The sequence below is a fragment of the Strongylocentrotus purpuratus genome, unplaced genomic scaffold, assembly GCF_000002235.5.
Source record: "Strongylocentrotus purpuratus isolate Spur 01 unplaced genomic scaffold, Spur_5.0 spur5_scaffold_9, whole genome shotgun sequence".
Classification (NCBI taxonomy): Eukaryota; Metazoa; Echinodermata; class Echinoidea; order Camarodonta; family Strongylocentrotidae; genus Strongylocentrotus; species Strongylocentrotus purpuratus.
The window spans coordinates 21,409,166-21,435,262 of NW_022145615.1; the positions used below are offsets into that span (position 1 = coordinate 21,409,166).

The 26,097-nt window shown below is 38.4% G+C and overlaps 1 protein-coding gene across 2 annotated transcripts in view; it reads left to right on the forward strand.

The window, feature by feature from the left end:
• Window positions 1-25,299, forward strand: part of LOC582941 (zinc finger protein 608) — a 39,473-nt gene extending 14,174 nt beyond the window's left edge. The window contains exons 1-6 of one of the 2 annotated variants that reach the window (XM_030976285.1): window positions 127-281; window positions 13,726-13,855; window positions 14,574-14,661; window positions 15,700-19,526; window positions 20,200-20,263; window positions 21,008-25,299. In XM_030976285.1, coding sequence (XP_030832145.1) covers window positions 234-281; window positions 13,726-13,855; window positions 14,574-14,661; window positions 15,700-19,526; window positions 20,200-20,263; window positions 21,008-21,020 — 4,170 coding nt within the window. In that variant the 5' untranslated portion in view covers window positions 127-233 and the 3' untranslated portion in view covers window positions 21,021-25,299. Of the gene's footprint in view, window positions 1-126; window positions 282-13,725; window positions 13,856-14,573; window positions 14,662-15,699; window positions 19,527-20,199; window positions 20,264-21,007 lie in introns of those variants that run through there. The other variant, XM_030976284.1, reaches the window with a different exon arrangement.
• The last annotated feature ends 798 nt before the right edge of the window (window positions 25,300-26,097 follow it).

Below are 26,097 nucleotides of genomic sequence, written 5' to 3' on the forward strand. Positions count from 1 at the left end.
CTATCACGTATATCTCTCCTGCCAGCTCTTTGTCTTGTCTAATTTTTCCTTGAGGAAGTCGCGCAAATTTGCCCGTGAACTCTTGTTTCTTCGGTGCGACGCCTCAGTCATGACACGTCATGTAGGGCTCATTAGAGTATCATACTGCCTGCCCTGCTGCGTTCTTTAATGTGGTTAGGATTTCATTCAACAATCTTTCTGAGAATAGGTGAACATGCTGGATAGTTTTGCCCATGAAATTAAGGAATATTCAAGCTAGAATGTCAGATGAGACAGGAGAGGTAAGAGATTTTGTGTCATATTGATCAGAACTTTCAATTTTCTCTCAATTTTCCTTACATTTGATAGTAATAACATCATTTACTTGCATGTGCACAATTTCTACATTGTTTATTGATAATTTCCTCCCCCCCCCCCCTCCTTTATTTTATTTGTTTATAGGTGTATTTGAACTTGTAGTGAAATTATAAAATGTTTATTTTTTGTTTTTTGTCTTAAAAATGGAAACTAATTAGTGTTTATGTTCAATATCCTTTTGGAAAATATGCATGTACATACAAATTACATTCTTAATTATCTGCAAATTAACTCAATTTGTTACAGATATATTTGATTAACATGCGGTTTTCTATTTGCCAGCCTGGAAGTTTTAGATTGAATTTGCATTCACCTTAGCTAGTCTGTCACCTGTGAGTCTGCAATATTTATAATGCCAAGGGAAAATGTGTTTTATAGTACCTGTAAATATAAGATTTCCAGTTATAGCAAAGGGCATTTGGAACTGAACCTTGATCTTCAGGTTGCTTGAAAGGGAACAATTTTAACCAGCATGCAAAAGACTAGCTTCATGAATGTTTATAGTGGTATAATAAAACCCGCATTTCCATGTACAGTGTAGCTGATGTAGTCCCATTTACATTGCAGAAAAACCATTTTTAGAAGTACTATTTACACTATTGGAAAACTCGTAAAAAACCGCTGGTGTTCGATAATTCTGTTTTTTTTGTGTGAGTTGAGCACGTGTGCCACTTCTTGCGTTGAAATATTTGATGACTTTAAACCAGGGTTTATAACAAGACATCACTCCAGAGGTTGGTTTTTCATCGTGATTATGGATAGTTGCCTATCAACTTGTGTCAAAACTCGGGAATGTGAGGAAAACCAACGTCGTTTGCTTGCAGTGTGAATGCCCCTTGTGCCATCGATATAGACCCGATGCTCCCTTGACATTGTAATTGAAACTCATGGCATCAATTTGCTAAGTGTTAAGCAATCATAAGAAATGGAGAGAAAGAAAATAAATGAATAAAAGCAGAGGTATCAAACTTCAGCTGTAGATAATGAACGCTAAAAAAAAAGAATCTTTACTATCATTAGAAATAGATTTCTGTAGCACCTACTCTCTTTACCCATCCTGCATTTCATATTTATGTATTCTCGGCAAGGAAAACAGACTACGAAGGTCCCAGATTGGTTCGTTGTGCAGACAACGCAACTTGAATGCTGTTCGCTCAGAGGAGACAAATACTGTTCTTGTACTCCCAGTATACACACGGTTGATACAGCCTTCTAAATGTTTGCATATGTCATGGCCACAAGAATGTTTGCAATAGCCAATAATGTTTGTCCTCGAACCTGTTCAAATGATCCGCACTTGTCTTTACATTGGTAGACTTTTTGTTACGTCAAATGATACATGGTATCTCAACTGTGTAGTTCAGTTCAACTACATGTATGTGGGCCTCTATGCCTTGTTGTAAAAAAGGTTTCTTTTTAAAGTTAAAGACCAGTTATGGTCATGCGATTGCATTGTGAAAGAAACGTTGTGGAATCGATCAGAAAAGGTTGATCATCTAGCATCTAGCATCTGCAAGGTTCTGGAATCATCAAAATGATAAGAAATTTGGCCCATTCTTCGTAAAGTTACAAGCACTATACACAGAAAGATGTATATGGGACTACCCTTTATCTCTCACAGACCATGAGAGAAACAAATTTACCAAATATATGAATTAGTAGGCGGTTTCCCTGCAAATTTTGTATCATCATGTATTAGTCAAAACATATTCTTTCACATGATTGGTAATGAGAGCTTCCATTTCATTTTTTGAAATTGGGGCGTTTCCAATACTGGTCTTTACCTTTAAAATAGAGGGGCTAAATACTGGTTACATTGTGGTATAGGGTAGTGGTTTTCGCATTAGTAATTGGAGTGAATTACCCTCGCCTTGTGGTCGGTGATTAAAGGCCACAGGAAAAGCAGACACCCATTGTTTCTAACCAGAATCATTAATGTACGCCTTCACCTCTGCATGCGGTGTGAACATGGGTCTGAGCCTCTGGATGATCTGTAAATGCATACAGCCATTCTAGGCTAGACCCTTCATCTCTACGTTGTTAACCATGTTTTGTCCGTTTGTGTGAATGTGGTTCATAGGCTGTAGGCCTACTTCTTCATTTCTACGTTGTTGATGATGTTTTGTCCCTTTGTTTGAACATGGTTCATAGGCTGTAGGCTTACTTCTGCATATCTACGTTGTTCATGACGTTTTGTCCCTTAGCTTTGGTGTGAACATGATCTGGTACAAGGAGTTAATGATTCACAAGCCAAAATGGGGGGCACGGGGAGTGTGAGAGTCGTCTTTTATTGATGCGTCATGACAGACGGAGGGGGAGAGCGTTGATCGCTTGATTCCTCTTCGCCTATCATGCAACGTGTGGCAACCAATCCATCTAGGCTTATCAGTAATTCACCAGCGTTCGTGTCTAAAGACGCCGTGTGGGGGGGACGGAAAACAAGAGCAACGAGAGCAGCGATGATGAAAGGAAAAGGGCGCATGTTTGGCATTTCAGTCACTCATGTAAATTACAATGTAAATTGAACATTAAGCCATGGCTGTAGTGGTGGCGTAAGCCCGAGTACTAGTGCTTGTGCGTTATAGCTATTTACAGCCCCATAATTCACCAGTTATATAGGTAATGAACAAGCCAGCTTCGTGATAATGCTAATATCGTGTCTATCACTGGAGCATAGCAAGAACAAATTAGAATGTAAATTTGTCTCTTGATTTTTGCCACAATGCTTTTTTTTCCCCACAGAATATTTAATTATAGGGTTGGTGTGTTTTGATTGAGTGCATCAGGTATGAGGGTTCCTGGCTGTTCTGTATAAAGAAATTAATTAGTCCTTACCTGATGATATACCTCTAGGAGGAAAATTAATTGTATGCAATTCTATGTCTTTAATTTTAGCGTTCCTTCCCACCTAATGACGAAAGAGCAAATTTGAGATACTCAAGTCTTTAAACGGTAGCATAGAATTTTTATTCTATAATTTTGGTGTTTATTCTTATACAATGCAAGAAGTATGATTACAAATTAAAAAATGTATAAAGAAATTAAAAAGCAGGAAGAGAAAATATTTTTTTTAGTGTTTTAAAGGGCATTGTCTCATAGTTTTTCTTATCACAGGCACAATGTCATTGATGCTCTTTTGCTCTAAAGCTATGCTGAATGTAATTTTTCATGGCCAAATTTCTTGAGCAGCTAATGTTTCATTTTGAGTTATCCCCATCCCCTCCAAAGCCAAATTAGGTTGATTGGATGCAGAACTATCACGCGTGGAATTTGTTATCAGTATTGAAGAAGGAATAGCGTCATTCATTTCAGGGTCGATCGACGCTGCATACTGATATTCACCCCCAAGAAATATATATAGGTTGATAATGTAAGAGCTGTCGTGCAGAAAAGGTTACGAGAACAGTGGCACTCAACTGAGAGGGATTTTCCCTTCCTCGTTCTTCTTCGCCTTCAAGGATCTTGCTCCCCTTTTTTTTGTGCTCCTCTTATCCTTTAATAACTTAATAGCCATGCTAGGGCTTTGAGAGTTATGTATGTTTCATAGTTTTCAATATGGCAGAAATCATTGATTATTCCACGTCAACCGTTATTCCATATACCTCCAGTTGAAGGCTTCTCCATCAAATATTCATTCTCGTACCTACTCCACAGTGACAATACAGTGGATTGATATGATCAGGCATGCATGCTGGGCAGGGGAAGAAAAAAATACTGTTGTGTTTGAGGGAACTCTTTTTGGATTTGGAGTCATATAAATTTGCTCACAGCAATAGTGAAGTATTTAATTGATTTCAAGAGTGCTCTTTTGGAGCTTTTATAAAGGGCTAAATTGCAGACCGCTCTCATGTATTTTGTTGTTGTTGTGCTGATTCTTAGGTAGAGTCCAATGGTTTTTTATCAGCATTTATACCTCTCTAAATCAGATAAATATCACTTCATGACTTGAAAGGTTAAATTTTTGACAAATACTACTTGATGAAGTTTTATCTGCTTTTTTGTAATGTGTAGCATAGACCGTGGAGGAATTGATGCCGACAGTAGACATCATATAGAAAGATATTGAAAGAAAAAGAACTTTATTTGGTTTGTACAAAAAATGGGTTAGTTAAAATGGGTTTCAACCCATAATTGGCCATCCCAGCCATCAGAGGACCTCTCCTGTTATCGAGCTGTGCCGTGTCAAGCCTGATTAAGCAGCCATGGAAGAATGTGTTACAAGCATCGCTTTACAATCAATAGGAGATGAGCTCCAAACAAGTAATAGATCAATAACAGTGATGGCATTGAGCTGTTAACCTAATTGTTCACCGCTCATTGTAAAGGCAAGGCGCATTGTAAAGATTATGCCAATTGGCAATGATTATGTTTTTAGTATCTCTCCCGCTTTCTCTTTCTCACTCGTTCTGTCATTTGTCCTCTCTCCTATCTCTTTTGTTACCCTCACACATCTATCCCTCTTTGTCCTGTTTCAATCCATCTCCTCTCTGTATCTTCACATCTCTCTTTTCTTTTTATCCTCTCTCGTCTCTTTTTTCTTCTTACTCCTTTCTTCTCCCCTTTTTTTTCTTTCTTTCTTCTTTCTTCTCCTCTTTCTTGTCCTCTCTCTCTCTCTTCTCACTTCCCTCTCTAGCTCCTATCTCTTTTCTTTCTTTACTTTTCTCCATTTTCTTCTCCCCTCTCTCTTCTCTCTCTTCCCTCTTCTCTCTCTCTCTTCCCTCTCCTCTCTTCTCCCCTCTCCTCTCTTGTCTTCTCTCTTCTTCTCCTCTCTTCTTCTCCCTTCTCCTCTCTTCTTCTCCCTTCTCTTCTCCTCTCTTCTTCTCTCTTCTCTTCTTCTCTCTTCTCTCTTCTCTCTTCTCTCTTCTCTCTTCTCTCTTCTTCTTATCTTTCTTTCTCTCTCTTTCACACACTCTCTCACTCTCTTTTTATCTTGCTTTATAAATAACTGCTTGAGATGAAGTTATACCAAGTGAATACCACTGTAGTTACTTTTGACAGATTCTGTTTTAAAGTTAGAATTATAGAGTAAGGGGGAAACCCTAAGATCAATCCACTCGTAATGACTCTTTCTGCAATTCTGCAAAGATTGTGTGTTTCACTAACTACCAGTTAATATTTCAATATCTGCTAGATAATATTTTAACTATCTTGCCTTTAGCAAAGCATCTGATATGAGCCAAAAGAATGGTATTTCCTCTATTCTTTGTGTTGAGTAAATATCTCTCTCTACCTCTTGGCAGACGTTATGTTTTTTTATGTGACAGACAACAACAATGTTTTCAATTTTGATAATTTTGTAATGAACTTGGGTCTTAACAGCCTTTCAATGAATCAACATTATTTTATGCTTGGTTGCAACTACTCGGAAAAATGATTAAAAGGTTTTTGCGATGGTTGCAAATTGTTCTCAATTTCCACAGCCATGGGATGAGACATTTCTGGTGCATCAATCTTTCGTGATCAAATGCTGATCTACTCATACATCAAATTCAATTTTGCAGTGGCATGGCGAAGTGGGTCGACTGTATGTAATTGTAAGGCTGATGCATGCATAGTCTCTTCCTTTCTATCTCCCTCTCTCTCTCTCTCTCTCTCTCTCTCTCTCTTCCTTTATCTCTATCTCTCTTCCTTCATCTCTAACTCTCTCTCTCTCTCTCTCTCTCTCTTCCTACCCCTCCCACTCTCTTGTTTGAATCAGGGATGGAGACGATGTGTAATAATAACAATAATAATATATTGAATAGGGAGTGTGATTCTTGCTCCAGCAGCAAGATCGACCGCAAAGAGACCACACATACCGAATTCAACAATAGATGATAGATGCGATCACGTCATGTATTATTCATGAGCGAGTGAGTGAGTGAGTGCGTGCTACTGATGAACAAAAGATTATATTTATTACACAGATGTAGCAGATATTTTAGCTAAGTTTGTATGACACCATTGTAGTTTTATACAATGTATACATATATGGTAAGATAAGATATAGTATGATAAGATTGCTCCTGATAAGTTTGACTGTATTTTAAGTTTACTCAAGATAAAAGATAATCTCAAAGTCTAAAAGCATGAGCTAGATGTATTTAAGTTTCCAGACTTTTGTGTGAACCTGGCTACAGAAGATGAAGCAGCAGTCGGTATTCAACTTGACTTTGCCAACCGTTTTTACGAGGAGGAGCTATAGCGCCTCGATTCTGTTCTTCTGCTCTACTAGGTAGTAGACAGATAGGAATCACAGCCATGGCCATGAACAGGAATTGAGATGAGTTCCAGTCTACGTTTTATCTGACTCCAGATCGCTTTTCCCCCTCTAGTCCTACATCAACACAATCGTGTCATGTAGGTCAGCTGCCTAAATGGCACCTTTCGGTTTAGCAAACTCTCTGCTGGCTGGCATTCTACTCTGTCAATGCATCTTGGTTATGGGCATGGGTAGCTGATTTGTGTAATGCAAAATGTTTAGGAAAAATGTTCCACATGTTGAATGCATTCAGTGTTCATGGAATATACCCACCAATTGCCTTTATAGCATGACTGTATAAGTGGTAGTTTTTCATCATTACATTAGATTTGCAAATTTCTCACTGTGCGAAGAGCACAATTTTTAAAACGGACATGCAATCTTAAAATTTATTTTCAAAAGTATTCGCAAATAGCTGTAGTGTATACTGGATAAAGCTACTTCGACATTGGTCTGTGCAGCCTTGTATATTTTAATGAAATTATGAAAATTGTTACTTTTTTAAAATCATACCCCAAGTTTATAGCGAGAATATCATGTTCATGTTGGTTATTTCTCAATTTTTTTCTTCTAAAAGTCATCAGAGTCTTCAAATCAAACTCAATGTAAAGATATTAATGCTATTCCTGAAGTAGTTAAAAGAGACTACCATTTTTGATTTGTAGGTTATTGGATTTCACCTGGCTCAAACACTATGCTCGATGTTATTGACCTGATGGCTCGCTCAGGAAGTAACATGGAAATGAATGTGTGGGACTGTGCGACATATAATTTCCTATAAATATTTTCCACTCTGACATGATATGAACAGGCACTATTATTATTATGACCACTCACACGTCATGCTATGGAATTCATTATAAATTATTCATGACATATTAACTTTGTCTCCACAATTGAGGTTTTGTGAAAAGATTGTGCAAATGTAAGGGGATTCGATTTTGATTATTTTTTTCATTACCGCAAACATGCGGGCGAACAATGTTTTCAAATACTCCTGTAGTGCAGAAATGTAAGAAGTGCAACTTATGGTACTTCATCATATAGTGCTGTTTCATCGGTCCGCCATTTTATTCTTCAGACAAAATCCATGGAAATGTTTGTTCTGTGGATATGATTTTCGATTCTTTGTCATAGACCAAAAGAAGTTGGAAGCTAAAAATCTGCCGTTTAATTTGTTGTCACTCAGCAGAATGACAAGTTGAAGAAGACAGATGTATCTCAAAATAACATGATAATAAAATGATCAGTATAACAATCATTCAATGTTTGATTATGTATTGCCAATAGATCGCGGTGACATATATGCTTTTCTTTCTATTGATATTATGATGGATCTTCTGTGAAAGAAAATGTATGAAATTCGTTTTTTGGTGGTTGATACAAAACTTGCAGGTTTAATAAAATAACCAACATTTTTTTACTCTGAGGGCAAATAGAGGTTTAGATAGCAGTTATAGTCTGTTGATATTGGAAAAGGAGTGGGAGAAGGAATTGATACAAACAATGAGTATCAGTATACATGTATTTCCATTACCTTTAGCTTTCTTTTTTGCCAGGAGAGCACGGAATATGAAGAGAGATCAAAATCGAGTAAAAAATAAACAGTGGTAAAGAAAGAGAGGGAATATTCAGCATTTGTGTAAACACGGCTTTGATTAGATATTATCACAGCGGCATCGGTGTTCATTGCCTCTTTGAGTTTGAGCAGCCTTTCGTTGCCTCTTTGTCAGGGTCTGAGTGCATTGGGATGAAATGGAATGGAAACAGAATCTGTTATTGAGGTAGACATGCTGACATTAGTGTGATTCGCTGTATCTATTGTCAGCAGCAATTCACTCTTTATTATTGGGAGCAGGAAATAGAGGTTATTGTGCGCACAGCCTTGAGTAAAGAGGAAACTACTAGTTGTGGCACCCATACCCATTTATATTACTTTCAGCTCGCAATTCCTAAACTCAACCAATCTTTTTAAAGCAAAAGACTGTGTATGCGTCTGCGATGTGTGAAGACTTTAAAATTGAAATCATTGCTTTGATTATTACAAATGTCATTTTGAGATTGCAAAATTCTTCAGAGGGCAGTACGAGTGAAATAGAGTAATGTACGGTGTCTGTGAAGGTAGACAAAGTGAGAAAAGGGCTGATAAATGCCACTGATTGAACTTTGTTATACAGGCTCTCAGGAATTTAGCTTCCACTCCTAATAATTATTGCATTGTGCTAGCTTGATGTGAACTGTGCTCACGTTTCGGGGTCATTATATCAGGTGAAATATAAAGGGCATTATAAATGGGATGTGTGATTGATTGGTATGTACTCTCTAATTAATTGACGCGGCCCAGAAAGATGTTGACATGTTTTCCGCAACTTCTGTATATTATGACACTCTGCAGTTTTATTAATTACCCAATGGATGGAGAATAAAAAAAACATTAAATGCTCATTTTCACTTTCATGATGAAAGTATTGTTTATTTATTTATTCCAAGATAAATGATAAGGGGATCCATTCGTAACCAAGGTATGTGGTTATGGATAGATCCACTTCATTATTTCATTTTGTTTGTTTTGTTTTCTTTAATTTCAATTTTACATTTGTTGAGTATTTACAATGTAGGCCTCTTATGAATTATGGCAGGCTTTTCTGTTTGATAATTCTCTACTTCATGAATCAAATTTTGAGTGATAATTGACAATGCTCTTTTTCATGTCGTTAAAAGATGCAATTGCCCCCCCCCCCCCTCCCTCCCCCTCCCCTCAGATATATGTATAGCAATTTATTTCAATATTGATCAAAATCGTGAGCAGAGTAAATAGATACGATGTATTTATTTGTTGGGGGGGGGGGGTGTTTATGCATTATTCTAAAAACAATTTTTGCATGCTATTTTAATTTTTTTCCTTGAAGAAATTCCATCGCTTGTTATACTATATCGACTTATATTTCTTTCCATGCTTGTGGTTGGAATTTTTTTGTCAGATTTGTCGGTGCAAGGAAATCGTGCCAAGCTGGGCGTAAACTCTTCAGGATGTCTGTAAAATTTGATTGTGATGACACTTAGCGATAGCGCGCATTATTCATGATTATATTTCTCTGCGGAATCCCCTAGTCATTTACTCCGATAAAGACGGCGATAAGAGAGTGCTTCATAACGTAAAGAATGGCGTGGGATGCGATAGATAATGAGGGATCTGCTGTACTTGGCATCATTTTCTTGAACTTGATATCGCCGTCACATATGTGATAACAGGGGTGGCTGTTCTTTTAAAAATGACTCATATTAAGTGCCTTTCTATTTCTCTATTTCTCTTCACTGTTACTCTTTCGAGTTTGAATTAGAATACAAATAAGTGGAAACCCCTAACGTACAACCTTTTTAATATCCATACTCTCTCAAAACAAAGAAATACTGTGTTATTTCTGCAGTAGGGCAAGACTCCTTGACTTGAGGTATAAATCTACTGCCACCTGACCTCGTTTAGTTTGTAATCCAATCTGATTTATGCTGTAATACAGTCAGAGTTGATTGGTGTAGTAATTCAACAGGCCTCTGCAATATGAACCAGTTGCCATATATAGCAGGCAAAGCCCTACATCCTGACGTAGGTGTGTTCTGAATATAGAATTGGCCTGTGCCTATTGGCATACTTCATTTCTAATGAAAAATTTAAGTATCAAAAGTTTTTTGTTATTGTCCAGTTGGGATTGAAGTCATAATTAGAAAGGATTGAAATCTCATTATTTTGCTTTTTGGTAGGCCTACATTTCTGTGATAATTATAAAGTGACTGCCGTTTTCTTCTTTTTTTCCCCTTCCTTTTCGAAGCAAATTTTTTATTGCTGGCATGGGCTCTTCCTTTTGGAGTTTGTTTTCTACAATATGTTTGTCATGTTTGTTTTGTTACTTATATTCATAGTTCCAAACTTCCTGTGAATGCAAGAAATGAAGTGTGGTACGGAACATGTCGCTATGAAATGTAGCAGGGGGTACCAAAAGACCTTCTCCAAAGCAAAATGTATCTCGCCACTTGGGCTAGTTTTATTAAAAAGCAATATCTTTGGTATAGAGATGGAACAATATTATCATGACAGAGAGATAATAAATAAACTTTTACTACATTTAGTAGGCTAAATATGGCTGAAACTGTCCTTCAGACATATAAAATTACCGGTACTCTTTTAAGTTCACTGATATCGCCACCAATTATGCCTGGATTTATCTTGTAGTGCTTCTGACTAAATGAGTATGTATATGATATGACCCTGCTGGAACGCAGTAACAATGACATGTTGTCATCAAATATTGCAGCACTCTCCTGCAGACTGAAAGTCAGTGAAGAGAGTGGTGACTGTCGCCATTTCATCTGTCATAACAAGTGGGAAAGACAGACAGTTAGGGGGGAGGAAAGGGCAACGATACAATGACACTTGTGTTACCAGCTCAGCATGGTTTGGCAAGAAGCCTTCCATAACACATGTCAGAACCTGTATGCTGTTTATGGCACCAGATTGGCAATGAATGCTCTTTCGGTGACCTCGGTTGGCTCTCTTTTAGAATGGCCGCTTTCCTAAAATGTGGATCGCTTCCACCAACATGAGCTACTTTTGTAGACTGTTATTTCCTATTTTTTTCTTGCGTGGTGTTGATGTGGGAGCTTTTGTTTGCTGTCTCCGAGTTATTTGATTAGGATCTGTGTTGTTATTTGATTAGCCAGTCAAAGGGGCATTTTACATAGAGCGGCTTCGGTTGAACACAAGAGGGAGAGACAAATTGAAAGGCGAGAGAATGAATGATTGCAAATGAGGGCCTTCGTGTTTGTTTGTGTTCTCTTGAAATGCTTTGGATTTCACGACTGAAGAAGTAGGGTCCATTGTATACGAATAGTCTCCCTTTGGAATAGGAAATAAGCTTAAAATTACCACAATGCAGTGATTTACAGTCATTAGTTTCCCCTCGTAACTATAGAGAGCTAATATTGTTTGCGTGTAGCACTCTCAGGAACTCTTTGGTGTGTTACCTTGGTTTGTAGGAGAAAGTCTCACATAGCAAAGAAATTTGATTGTGTATAAATCAGAACATTTGTTCTGAGTTAGGGCAAAAAGATGTGTAAACAGCTTAGGTCGTTAAGAATGCGATATATTATTAAAATGTAAACTGATCTTTATTCACAAGGTTATGGTTTATTGTATGACCACAAACATATGGGACATGAAACCTTCTTGAATTGCGAAAAATGTCTCGTGTATCACATGTAATTCAGTATGTTGTTGCATTAAACTACCCAAATCTGAACCACTCACTAAATTCATAAACATCTTAAAGCCCATCTGTACTAGTTTTACAGGAGGGATTAGACCACCCTACAAGGTCACATGACAGGTGGTTATCTCAACAAATCAGCTCTCAATTATAAGAAAAAGAGGATCATGGGGGACCAATGGTCACCGATTATGGACTGTTTGTTATATAGAGGGCGCAAGTAGCTATAGTACAGTGGGGCTTTAACATGCACATGACAATATCTGGTTTTACCATTGTTGTGGTTTGCGAAGACTCTGAGTGGTGTGGAAGAGGCCTAGCATATCCACCTCCTGATAATCAGACATTCCTGACTTGACTTCTCCTGTGACCTTTTTTCAGTCCTTGAGTAAATAAACAGCCCCTTTACACAGGACAGAAGAAGGGTTTCCATGCAAGTCTACTCTCCAGACTCCACACAATCATGTGACCCTATAAAACAAGATACAGAAACAAAATTAATGTTTGTCTTGACGTTTTGAAATGATTTCCACGCTTTAGAACTATTGAATGACAACAAATAAAAGCATTATAACAATTGGAAATATTTTTTGGAATAGTTAAAAACAAACAAGTTACCGTTATGCTGTAAAACCTCAGTACTCTTGCAAACTGATTTGTCATTAATTGTTTAATAACGTTAGTCATTTTACATTTAGTAATTGCAACAATTTGAGACTTGTAATTAAATCATTCTGTGGCATTGATCTTAGCAATTTTGGAAGACTCACAAAATATGTGCTAAACCTTTTCTTCTTCTTTTTTTTTTGGGGGGGGGGGGGAGGGGGGACTATAGGCCTACATAAACTTAATAAAGCAGTGGCATTTGGATAAAAGTATTAAACCATTATTTTTAAGCATCCGCAAATTAATGAATATTTATTTTAAGAAATGCAGAAATATGAATCGAGTTCGGCTGTGGAAGTAGACAAATGTTGCCGAAACTAGTGCCAGCCCAATGTTCGAGAGATATTTTTACACTTGAAAAAATAACTAAACCCAGGCATCCAAAATGACATTAATATGGTGATGAATGGGTGTTTTCATGATCATCAGAACTAGACTCTCAACATCTAGTCGCATCTCCGCTATTCATCATAGTACTGATGGCACTGGAGTGAATCAATTATAAACTGCAAATTGAGCAATCAATTATGTAGCGCCTGCCCTATTTGTAGTGGCTGGGGTGGTGTTTGCTGCCTCAAATTGTATGCAATTTGTCAATAATGTTTTGACCTGTTTTTAAATTTTAAAATTAGATTGAGAAGTGGCATTGCCCTAATAATGGAATCGATAGTCTGGATGTCAGGCTGTTCAGAGGCACATTTGTAAATTGATCTTTATTATAATCATATATTTTTGTAAAACTAGTGTCCATGAAATCTTATAAGGCACGATCACCTGTAGGGCTACTATTTTTTCTGGAGATCAATATGTTTTAATCCTCTGGAGAATAATGAGTTTTATATGATTGTTATATTTTTGATATTATACTGCAAATGATACAGTTGTTTTATACTGTAGACGTTTTTCTTCTTAATATGCATTGTTAAGTGTGTATATATCTTCCCTCAGTGTGTGTAATACTACATGTACTAATATTTCTTCCACTAGCATAAACTTTAGAACCTTTCACCATATCATAGATAAAACATGTAAATACAACTATAAAGTATGACTGCTCATATAATTTAATTAAAATATGTATATCATCATCCAACACATTATGAAAATCGCTTTCTATTTTGCCCTCCTACCCACTTTCCACACATTATTATTGATCCTGGTAAATTAACAAATCAATCGTCCGTTTCATTCTCCTCACAGCCCTTGCGTCATTCCGTAGCGGTGGATACAATGGACATCGGTGTAGCCACAGAGCCTGAATCCATAGGACCATGTGAGCCTGGTACCTCCGTCAACTTAGAGGGCATAGTTTGGCATGAGACAGACCAAGGTGAGAGCTCAATGTTGTTGTTGTGGCTTCAATGCTTATTAAAGTTGGACTCTAGTCAAATTGTCTGTATGAGTAATAAATGTTTAGGGTGTTGACACAAAGTCGAGTTTGCGTCATTGATTATAAAGCTCACTTGTTATTGATGTGTGATTAATTTTATGGGCTATATTGGATCATGCCCCCTTTTATATGACAATTGTGACCACTGTTAATGTTGAATTAAGCAAAATATGATCTGGAATTATGAAGTATTGTACAAAAGTCTTGTCAATAATTAGGCTCTGCAATATGTACTGAACAATACAGCCTATAATTTTTTGAAAATGAGAGGAAGGAATTACACTTATTTTAACTTGACGTTTATAAGTTTAATAACTTTTTATTCTTAATCTTATTTTTATCTTTATCAGTTGATCCGAAAAATTAGTAAGAAATGTACCCTCAAAAGTACTGCTCCAGTTGATTTTTTCTCTAGTGGTATTTATAAGTGAGAAATAAATGGGAAGACTTAATAAATCTGTAATTGCTATATATCAATTGTATAAAAATTGAAAATGAATTAAAAATAACAAATTAAAGTAATTCTTTAATAAAGACGGGGAAACAAATCTTCCTTAATTTATGTTTTTGCATGCGATAGACATTCTAAGTGTGAATTGTTTGCTTTGATTTTTTTGGAATTTTAAAATTTATTTATTAATTTCTTTTTCTTCTTTAGGTGTCCTGGTAGTGAATGTGACATGGAGAAACAAGACGTATGTAGGGACCCTGATGGACTGTACAAGACACGACTGGGCTGCACCAAGGTATGTAGCACTACTCCTCGGGTACCCGTTAGGCCTGTTTTCATCAGCTGGAGATTGCCAAATATCCAGCTATTTGAACTATCCCGATTGAAAACTATCCAGTTAATTTGCGTCTTCATCAGCCCAAAGTTGCAATTAGCTGGATATTTGGTCGAGATAATCATCCCAAGATATCTTGGGCTAGTTTGCAAAATATCCCACTATTTTGACCTGTGCGTCTTCACCAGCCTAAAATATCTCGAGATAATTTCTTGAGCTGATGAAGACGCGATTTGTAACTTTAGGATTATTTCCCAAATCAGAAATAGCGTGCTATTTGTCAATCTCGAGCTGATGAAAACAGGCCTAGTTGAAGAAAATGGATGGTTTGGCTTTACTGTACTTACAGGGGAGAGTTTCACATCGAATAAGATCGACTTCAATTTGGCAGGCCGTTCATACCACTATTTTCTCTCATCGTTTACTGGCATTGGTTTCTCAAGGGACGTACCAATCATGCTCACAAATCTACAGAAATGACATTTTTTGATTGTTCATTATTGAAGGAAAAAATATTATCTAAAGATCATAATTGAGAGAGACCAATGGTGAGAGCAACCAGTGGCATGAACAGCCTGCCATGGTTAAGTCCAACTCATAGTTGACCTCAGTCTTTGTGAAACACTCCCCTGTTTTAATGTCAAATTTCTTTATCTTTTAGTATCAGGATAACTCTTGACATTTAATTGCAAATGGGCGGTGTTTGAAATGTTTCCTTTTCGACATGGGCCTTTTATTCTCAGGTCATCCAAAAAGAAAAAATCTCTTATTACAGCAAATAGCAAGTTGTACTGATAGAAGATAGAATCATGTATAATGATCATGTCAGGAGTTTCCATTTTTGGATGATACAAAAAGTGCAAATTGCGTACTTCTATGTATATATCAACATGTAGCATTTTGGTAATTAGGGTTGTGGTTTATCAATAATGAAATCAATTTATTATTCAATACCATGAAAATTAAAAACTTTTTCTAATCTTTCTGCTTTTTTGTCAGGTTCTGTGATTCTCCAACGAGTGACATGGAGAGCAGGGGCAAGGGTAGTGGACGTCCCAAGCGGGGTAGGAACAACAACAGTTCCAGTAGCGACCTCAGCAACTACACCGAGACCCGGTCCTCCATCCACAGCAAGCTGCGCAACTCCACCAAGGGCCGACGCGGCAGTAACGCTTCCAACGGCGCACGTACCCCTCCTTGCACGCTAGACAAGAACACCAGCAAGCGCAAGACCAAAGAATCAGACGTCGAGGAACCCGTACCGACCAATAAGCGCCAAAAGACGAGTGTCCGACCAAACTCATCCGCCAACGAGGATAGGCATACTCCAGTACTTATTGAATGCCCACAGCCGAACTGTAATAAAAAGTACAAGCACAAGAATGGACTCCATTACCATCTCTCCCACGCTCATCACAATAACTTGGACAAGGATGGTAACTGGAGGGAGAGGACAGACTATGACGATGACAGTAAGTCAAGTGCTTCTGATGATGTGGGCGGTCTACCTCCTCTTCAAACAAAAGATAAAAAGAAAGACTTGAAAGACAAGAAAGAATCTTCCAAGGAGGAAGAGGAGGAGGAGGAGGAAGAGAGGATGGATGTTGATAAGGGTGATGCCAAAGGGAGGGAAACTCCGGAGGAGGAGAGTGCACCGAGCTTGCAACAGGGTGGCTCTTCAGAGGGGAGCGTTGATAGCGGTGGTGAGGCTACAGGTCAGAAGAAGGGTGAATCATCGAAGAGTAAAGATGGCACAAAGAGTCCAAAGACACACAAGAGTCATGTGGACAAGTTTACCGCTGGTATGAAGTGTTTGGGTATCCCTAAACCCAAAGAGGCCAAATCTAGCCCATCTAAAGTGCCAAAGAATGATGCCGGTGGAGACAGACTGAGTAAGGGTGTTAAGAAACCTCCTGCAGCGAGCTCGGATAAGGACATGTCAATATTTGACTTCAATTCAGCTCCTGATGAGCAAGTGACAGCCAATGCAATGCCTGGAAGCACATCGGAAAAGCATGTCAGTGTAAGCGTTATACGACCCAACCCTGAGCCTATGACTATCAAGTCAGAACCAGTTAGTCCCAGTTCTTTTGCCAAAGCAGCAGCAGCAGCAGACCATGCCAAAGGACCAAAGCAAAATTTAAGTACAAATAGTGATAATGGGTCTGAGGATAAGACTTCTAAAAAGACTGACAAGGACAAAGTTAGAGCAGATAAGCATAAGAAAGCAAAGCACGACAAGATGCTGTTGAAGACGGGAAAGACGATACGTCCTATCGCTCCTGCTCCTGCTCCACCCGCGACGCAAGCCCCACCTCCACAACTCATAGCCATCCCAACTGCCCTTGTTCAAAACCCTGTGACAGTCTCGTGTGCACTGAGTGTACCAGCTGTGAATACTATCCAATCCAAACCACAAGCATCACTTGTAAGTCCCGCCTTGAAACACATACAGCCTAAACCAGCTACTATGAGTTCAGTACCATCAAATGATGTCAGTGGTAGCCTTTTAACAATGAAGGACAAAGATAAGAAATCCAAACAAAAGAAAAAGGTGAAAGTTGACAAGGAGAGAGAAAAGGAGAAGTTGCCAGGTTCTCCAGTGGACAGTTCTAAAGCTCCAAAAGAACACCTAGGTGAGCAGAGGATAAAGAACAATCCTTTGCTACTTGCTGCTGTACCAGAAACAAACATTCTTAAGCAAGCCTTGACAGCGTCTGGTATAGTTGAACCTGACAACAGCGACAAGAACAAGGCAGTTGCTCCTGATGTGTGGAAACGTGATGGCAGCAAAAGTGAAGCACCTATGGACAGAGTGACAAAAGTATTCCCATCGCCACAGGAAAAACCTGCCAGTACTGCCCCTGTGAGCAATGTAGCGATGCCTCAGATCCCAAAGTTGATACCTACAAGCAGTGTGACTGTACCAAGTAGTAGGCCATCGAAGCAACTTCCTCCGCCTCCCCAACACCCTCAGCATCTAATGCAATCAAGTCATCTCCAAACCCCATCTCAACTGCAGCAACCGCATCCTCACCAACCTCCTATGTCCTTGGCAACAGGGATGAAGCTCCCTGTGTCAAAGCCAGACACCGTCAGCCAAGATAGGGCTTCCTCGAACCTCTCTGTGCATACGTCACTGGCCAAAGAAGGGCCTAGGAACACTCAGCTGTTGTCCCCTCCTAGCGGGAATAGGACTGGTAATATTAGCCCCGCTTATTCAGACATTTCGGAAGATGGTGTGGATGACCAAAACAAGCAAACAAAACCCTCAGAGACTTTTTCCTTTGAAAGGCCAGACCATTTGAAGCCTCACTCAGAACCCTTACAGAGAATAAGTGAAAGCAATCTAGGAGGGGAACGTAGGCCATTGTTTCATGGTAGTGATAGAACCGGAGCTCCAGATGGTGTAGGGAGTGGAAGCATTACGCAGGGAAAGCCATCTCATGAGAGAGATGAGGGGAGCAAAGGCGATGTCAAAGATCAAAGTACTCCAAGGTCAGCTTCAATAAACCCTACCCTTCCCCCTCCAGTTCCCCATGTGTACTCAGGTAGCCATTACCCTTATCTTCACGGCTATGTAAACATTGACCCTTCCTACCACATGCGCTTGATGGCTAGTGATCCCCAGTACAGGCAGCAGCAGGAAAGACTCATCGAGGACCAAAGGAAGAGAGTTGAGAAGCTCAGAGGTCAGGAGGGTCCAGAGAAACCCGGTGAAAGTAAGGCTGGAAGTTCAGAAAAGAGGAGACCAGTGATAAATATTCAAACAGAACCTATAACACCACCTCAGGTCCCACGGCATCCTGACAGTAGAGATAAATCAAGGGACAAAGAGCATATAACAAAGTCAAGGCATATAGAGTTTTCAAAAAAGGAGGGAAGTTCTCCAAGCACTTTAAGGACTCCTGAAAGTGACAAACAAAACAGTGCTATGTTGCTGGAAACGAGGCAAAGGGAAGATATGAGGCAGTATCATTTGTATCGGCAGAAGTTGATGGAACAGCCGCCGCATCGGCAGGCTGAGGAGCCGAGGAAAAATGTGGAACAGGAGAACCGAAAAAAGGAAGGTGTTGAGTTGTCAAAAAAGGAGTTGAGTAACCCTGAGCAGGCAGAGAAGAGTAGAACTCCTACACCTACTCACAGAAATGTGAGTACCCCCACCAAAGAAACATCAGGAAGACTCAGTGCAGACCCTGACAAAAGAGACAGTAAATCCCCCTCAGGGAAAGGGTCCAAACCTGATGGGAAGAAGCTCATAGATGGGTACCCCTACCTCCAACCCCCTTACCCCTATGGGACTATCCCGTATGACCCCTCCCATCCAACCTTCCAACCTATGGTATATCCATCATTCCTTCATCCGGACCTCCGCTACCCTGCAGCCGGTCCAGGGGTCACTCCTGCTTGGAAGTCTCCCAGCGATAAGGCTGGCTTCGAGCAGGAGCCAGAGCGATGCTCATCCTCTTCTCCACACAGTCTTTCCTCCAAGGGTAGGAAGTCACCTGATACTCCAGACCTTCCTGCCCGTGCACTGGATGTCCTTCAGCAACACGCCAACCAGTATTTCAGTCCCCATCAGCAGAAGCATGGCTCCAACTCCCGCCCCAGGACGCCGGAGAAAGGCCGCACCACACCTGTGCAGCGGTCACGGTCATCATCCCCTGCAGCCAGGAAAACACCGGAGGTATCGACATCGTCCTCCATTTCATCGAGCAGGGAAGATGGGAAGAGAGGTTCAGTTCATCAACACATGCATACGCATCAACACACACATGTCGGGGTAGGAGTGACGTATCCAGTACTGCCTTCATACGATCCATATGGTGAGAACTCTTTCTCTTTCTTCATACACCAGTCGCACCATCAAACCGAATCCAAACAAACGTCTGACTGAACAACAATCAACAAGATTGGCCATCCTGTAAAATGTATTCTTTGTTTGGTGCAGGTATTGTCTGTGTGGCTGGATTATGATGAAGATGTTGATCTATTTAAATTTGACGTAGATGCCCCAAAGTAACTACTGGGCAAGTCCAAGGTATTTGGTTATTTGCTGTCCCACATGGTACCATGAATAATGGAAACTAAACAACAGTTGACATTCAAACCATGATTTTTTCCCTTCATAATTGGTCCGATCCGGGCTCTAGCAGGCTATCAACTTCAGATAGATTATCAGGAATATCAGAATTGAAGATGAAGTTGGTTACACATAGGACAATATACCTTAGGCTTGCACTACTTTGTATCATTGTTAAGCAGATTCTTGTGAAAATACACTGAATTACAAATTTTTCAGCTCTCTTCGAAATATTAATTTACCAAATTGTGTCGGTGAGATGTTTTTTTTAAAGAGTTTTGTAGCTAATTTGACACAACTCCTTTTTGGGATACACCATTCATCATCAATAGATTTTGGATAGGTGCTCATTGATATTCCATGATACATATGTTTAATTAATTAATTATAATAACATATTTCCATTCTGATTTCAGTTATGGCCAGTCAGCAAGCTGCGGCAGCGGCCAGTGCTGCAGCTGTCAATCAATATTCAAGAAGGTGAGTGTCCAAGTTCTGCAAATGATGATTTGATATTTCCATCGGGGGGTGTTTCACAAAGACTTAGATCGACTTTAAGTTGGACTTAACTATGGCAGGGCCGTTCATGCCACTAGTTCCTCTAATCATTCCTGGCATTGGTTTCTCAAGGGACAATTAAATCCTGGTCACAAATCTACAGAATTTACATTTCTTGATTATTTGAGGAAAAAATATTATCTAAAGATCATAATTGAGAGACCAATAGTGAGAGCAACCAGTGGCATGAACAGCCTGCCATAGTTAAGTACAACTTAAAGTCGATCTTAGTCTTTGTGAAACACCCCTCAGGATTTAGATTTACTGTGAAGAGAGGAATGACAATTGGGCAGCATTTCACAAAACCGTCGAAAGTACAAGTTGGCCGATAGACAATTGAAACACATGTATTAAAATAAACACACACTTCAATCGGATGTCCGTGAACTTGAACTTAGGACGGTTTTGTGAAACGATGCCTTGGTGAGGAGTAAAATGTTATAGTAGTGTGAGGTAAACCACTCAAACTTAACATCTGAGCCTGACAAATCTTGCTCGTTAGAATGTAGGGTTGGACTTCACTTAAATTCTTTTAGGACCTTAGTATTAAAAGGCTGCAGAAGTAAGCTACAAAATCATCTTGTAAATAACCCTTTGCCTTTGTTGTAAGATTGCCCTAAATAATTGTTTTCATGATTATTTTCCTGTTTGTTTTCATCATTACAGGGAAAAGTCGTAGTAGACATGAGTTGGCTGTAGCTGGGCAAGGATTTACGTGATCATGGCTTTAATTATCATCATTCCTGGGGAATGCCTTCTTTAAGTGGCAATGATCAACGGATACAGACATTGAGCCATGTGGGACTGAACAATGAAAACAAACATTTACCCATATGGGACTAAGCACCGAACACAAACATCACCAGCATTCTGTTTAGATTCGGAACAAGATAAAGCAGCTGAGAAGACCCTTTTATTGTTGCTATGGCTATGATGCGGCCCATCTCAGAATAGGATGAGAGAGACGTTGATTGAGCACATCCTCAGCAAGAGGTTTTGAACAGTGGCATGTGTGAAGCGAAGGGTACAGACAGTATTCCATGAATGAATCACTGAAGGACTTGAAAGCAACATCCTTGAAAGCAACATCCACGAAAGGAACATCCATGAAAGCAGCATCACTGAAGGACTTGAAAGGAATATCCTTGAAAGGAACATCCTTCAAAGGAACATCCTTCAAAGGAACATCCTTCAAAGGAACATCCATGAAAGGAACATCCATGAAAGGAACATCACTAAAGGACTTGAAAGGAACATCCTTGAAAGGAACATCCATGAAAGCAGCATTACTGAAGGACTTGAAAGTAACATCCTTGAAAGGAACATCCACGAAAGGAACATCCATGAAAGCAGCATCACTGAAGGACTTGAAAGGAACATCCTTGAAGGGCAGATCATCTCTGCATGAGACAGGCCGTTGTAACGAACTTCAGAAACTGATATTGGCATTTGAACGTACTTCAATCCTCATGGCAATTTGGTCTGTTAGTGTTTATTAGAGAATTGTGAAGATGAAAATTTCACTGGTAATTGTTTGAATGTTAAGAGAAGGATGTTAGCGAGATGACTTGTATAGAATGCACACAGGTATACAGATTGTACAAATGTAGTGAAAGGTTGTGACTTGTACAGAGACGGATCAAACAGAATATGACAGACATCTTTTCAGTAAAGTGATGGTCTCTTTACCCATGTTAATTTGCTTCTTTGTCTCTCTGACTCTCTCTCTCTCACTCTTGCCCCCTCTCTGTTATACCCTGATGTTATCCCTTTTTGTTTAATCTTTCTTTTTGAAAATAAGTATGTAGTGTTACCCACTTGTTCTGTTGATACTATTCTTATTCCGTTGTACCATCAAATATCCGGGAATCGTTACACGAAACCGTCAGAAGTACAAGATCACCGACATCCCATTGAAACATGTGTTGAATTTAAAACACGCATTTCAAGGGATTGTCAGCAAACTTGTGCATCTGATAGGTTTTGTGAAATACTACCCTGGTTTCTTATGTGAACAAATTGTGCAACAATAATAGGGTCCAATAATCTTCTCCAGTACAAAAATAAACAAAACTAAATATTGCAGATCGTAATCTTACAGTTTCGCTAGAAAAGGTTCTTGAAAGAAAACACTAGAAATTCATAGATTACTGTCCCTTACATTACAACTTATAATGGAATCTAAACAAAAATTGGCTTTAAAAATGTCAATTCCTTCATATTTTGGTCCGATTCAAGCTCTAGTAAAAAAAAGGCTAGAATCGTAGATTTACATGCATTTCTAATTTTCTGTATCTATAATTCTAGCACATCTAATAACATAATAACACATTCTATAATTCCTAAATTACAGTAATGTATGGGACAAAATACCTTGGACTGGGCCTGGTAACATCATTCATAGTGTAATCTTCTACATTTATTTTTGATTACGTTCACTTTGCTTTAGAGTCGAGACGGACGTTGATTGACACAGTTTGTATATAAGCCTGTACAGGTTGTCTGCTGGGATCAGGAGCAGGTGTAGAATTGTATGACTGTCTTAGAGGCAAGATTGTTGAAATGGTGTTGGGCTGAATACATGTACAAACGGCCTTGTGATTTTGAGACTGTCCGACAACCATTGAAAAGTGATGACATCTGAGATAGTGGTTGTGAGGTCTTTCTTTTCGACCTTTGACCCGAATGGATCAACATGAAAATAACATCTGTATGATGCAAATTAACCATTTCCAAACCAAAAATGTTAGTAGACCTATTTGCTATCAATGCATTCAAATTTATTCAGGTTTCGTACATTGGGTGATCTGATTGCTTGTCCATGATTTACCTGGCATAGAGACAACTGCTTTGTGCAAGCCGAATTCGACCCACTGAGATTCTATCATATAAAGAGGATAATTTTTTTTGCTGTGAGACAGAAGAGTATTAACTCTAATCTTAATAACAGAGTTTGTATCTCTTCTTGCTATCAGCAGAAACGTTAGGTTTATGGGAAGGGGGGGAGAAAACGTGCATAAATATTTAATATATTGATAAACTGGTCTTTCCGTCTTTCTCTGTAATGAGAAACTTGCTTTGTATGAACGCATCATGTGTTTGGAGTCAGAAGGGCGTTAACTCATGTACATTAAGCACAAAGTAATAATGCCCTACTGGCTCTGAACAAGTGATATGAAACTGATGGTAAAACTTTACCGGTAATATGTGTAATGGACCTGATTAGACACTTGCTTTGGATTGAAAAAGTGTTGTAGGTCATATTTCTTTTGGTCAAATTGAATCTTTTCCCATCTGGACACCAAATGACACCACTAAAAAGAATGTCCCCTGTATTTGAAAATGCTGCAGACAGCCTGCACATAACGTTCATCAGATTTGTAGTTGATCACAAAGACTGCAGGAATGTAGCATGATTTCACCTATGATCGAAATCCTGGAGCTGAGTTTTTGTCATATATTTTGTGTGTGAGTTTATTACTTTGGTTCATGTATTCAATGTGCCTGTACCCTTTCAAGTTAGTTAAAGTCCTGTTCATCTCACAGGACTTCTGATAATTGTCATCCAACTGGCTGTTGTTCATGTCTCTGTTATGTTTCAGAGTCTAACATGCTTTTAGCCCAGACAAATATTCTAGAAGATGTTTTATGTTGCTAAACTCTCTCTTTTATAAACAAACTTTAATAGCAGAGTAATGATTTATGTCGTGTTGCATTTCACTTCAAACCTGCATTCATGAGAAAAGCAATTATGACTTATCTCAGATAATCTTGCCTTTTATAACACTTTGGGAAAATTGGAAACTTATAAAAACAGTTTTGTAGAGGGGTTTCAATACAATATTGGGTTCTAAAAGTATAAGAGCAAAATAATGACTACACATTTTATTGTAAGTAAAAACCTAATGATAAGAAACAAACACTCATAGATCTGTAGACCAGAATAATGTAAGTCCTTCTGCTAGTTAGCTTAGTTTGTTTTTTAACTCATAGATATCATCATACCTGACCCCAAAGAAAGCCTACCCATTTCAATTATTCAAGGAGTGTTCAAGAAAAGTACTAAACTCATGTGTATTGGTAATAGTGTACATGGCAAAGTACATTTAATTACTGTATTCTGTAAACATTTAAAGAAGCATTATGTTTGTGTGAAAGTACCCCTCTTTTTCCAAGAATGTAAGCCCAAGTTTACAACATTTTTCACCATTCATTCAGCCTCTAAGCTGGGGTCGATTAAGTTCTGTTCATCATTTTGTATGTTCTCTTTTGTTATTAATTTCAAGTGTTAGAGAGAATCGTGTCCTGTGGTAGTGCTTAAGAGAAAATTTCCTTGTAATTTGTCACCTTGATATCTTTGTAGTCCTAATACAATCAAGAACGTTCTGTGAAAACAGGACTTGGTTCTCTTGTTGGACTATGGACTGAAGTACATTTTGTTCTGTTAATGATCCCATTATGAGCTCTGATGAGAGTTTAAAGAAATCAGGATCTTGATCACTTGATGGAACAGTTATACAAATCAGATATACGTTTAAGACAAAGAGTTGTATTTTGTTAGTTTCTTTTTGTATTCTTTCTTATTTCAAAGAGAGAATCTATTTGAGACATTTATACTATGTCATTTTTTTGTTAACTGACTTTCCGATTTTGTTGTTTTTTAGTTTGATTTGTTTCTAAAATCATCATGTCAGTAATGTTCTAGATATAAAAGAAACCAGTGTGTTTATTTACTTCAAATGTGTCATCTTCCATTTGGAAAGTTTAAAAAATGAAGACGAAAAACAATATCCTCCGACTATAGTGAGTCGTTGGGGGGTATCTCCATTGTCAATATTGTAATATGATCTTTGTACATTCTTGTATAGTATCGATGGTATATCCATTTACTGTTGTCTTGTTCTTTTAGACGATTTTTTTGAGGAAAAATTAAACATGGAATATGAAGCGTAAAAAAACAAAATTTGGTTTTGTTATTTTTGTAATTTCTTGAAAAGGTTTGAGGTATGGTGTCGATTGTCTTTGCGAGGTCAGGGTCCTGTTTCATGAAATCTTTTTTCAATGGCAAGTAACAATAACTGTTATAAGCTACTGAAATAGTGGCATTTGATTGGCCGAGAGCTAGGTTGTCATAGAATTTTAGCACTTGTTTATTGATAACAAGTTTTATGAAACAGGGCCGTGGTCATTGGATTGCATTTTGAAAGAAACTGTGTGGAACATACGGAGAGAGTTGGTGTATACCGTGAGGTTCTGGAATCATCAGAATGATAATTAATTTGGATGTAAATGGGATGTACCGCACACAGAAATCGGTAGAAAGGACTACACATAATTATATGTGCAATGAACTTCAGTCCAAACTTGCAGAATGTCTCTAGACATATATATTTAATAGGAGGGCATTCAGAGAGCTATATCTTTTCAGGGGACATTTTTGTTTTTATGTTCTTCCAAACTGACATAATTATAGAGAACAAGAAAGTTGAAGAAACCTCACAAGCTATTTTTCACCTTTACTAGAAGAGTTTACTTCTCTAAAAGGGTATTAAAAAGTGTTGAAATTAAATGGAAAAATTAACATTATTTAGGTTTTTATTCAAAGTCAAGGGCTTGATATAAGTAGGGTCTACTCTGTAGAAGTCCATAAGTCATTTTTGAGGATTTTAAAAAATATTTTGTAAAGATGACAATTTTGTTAGTCTAAGTCCACATAGAGAAATGGAAGGAAGAGACTTGACCAAATTATTAGTGAA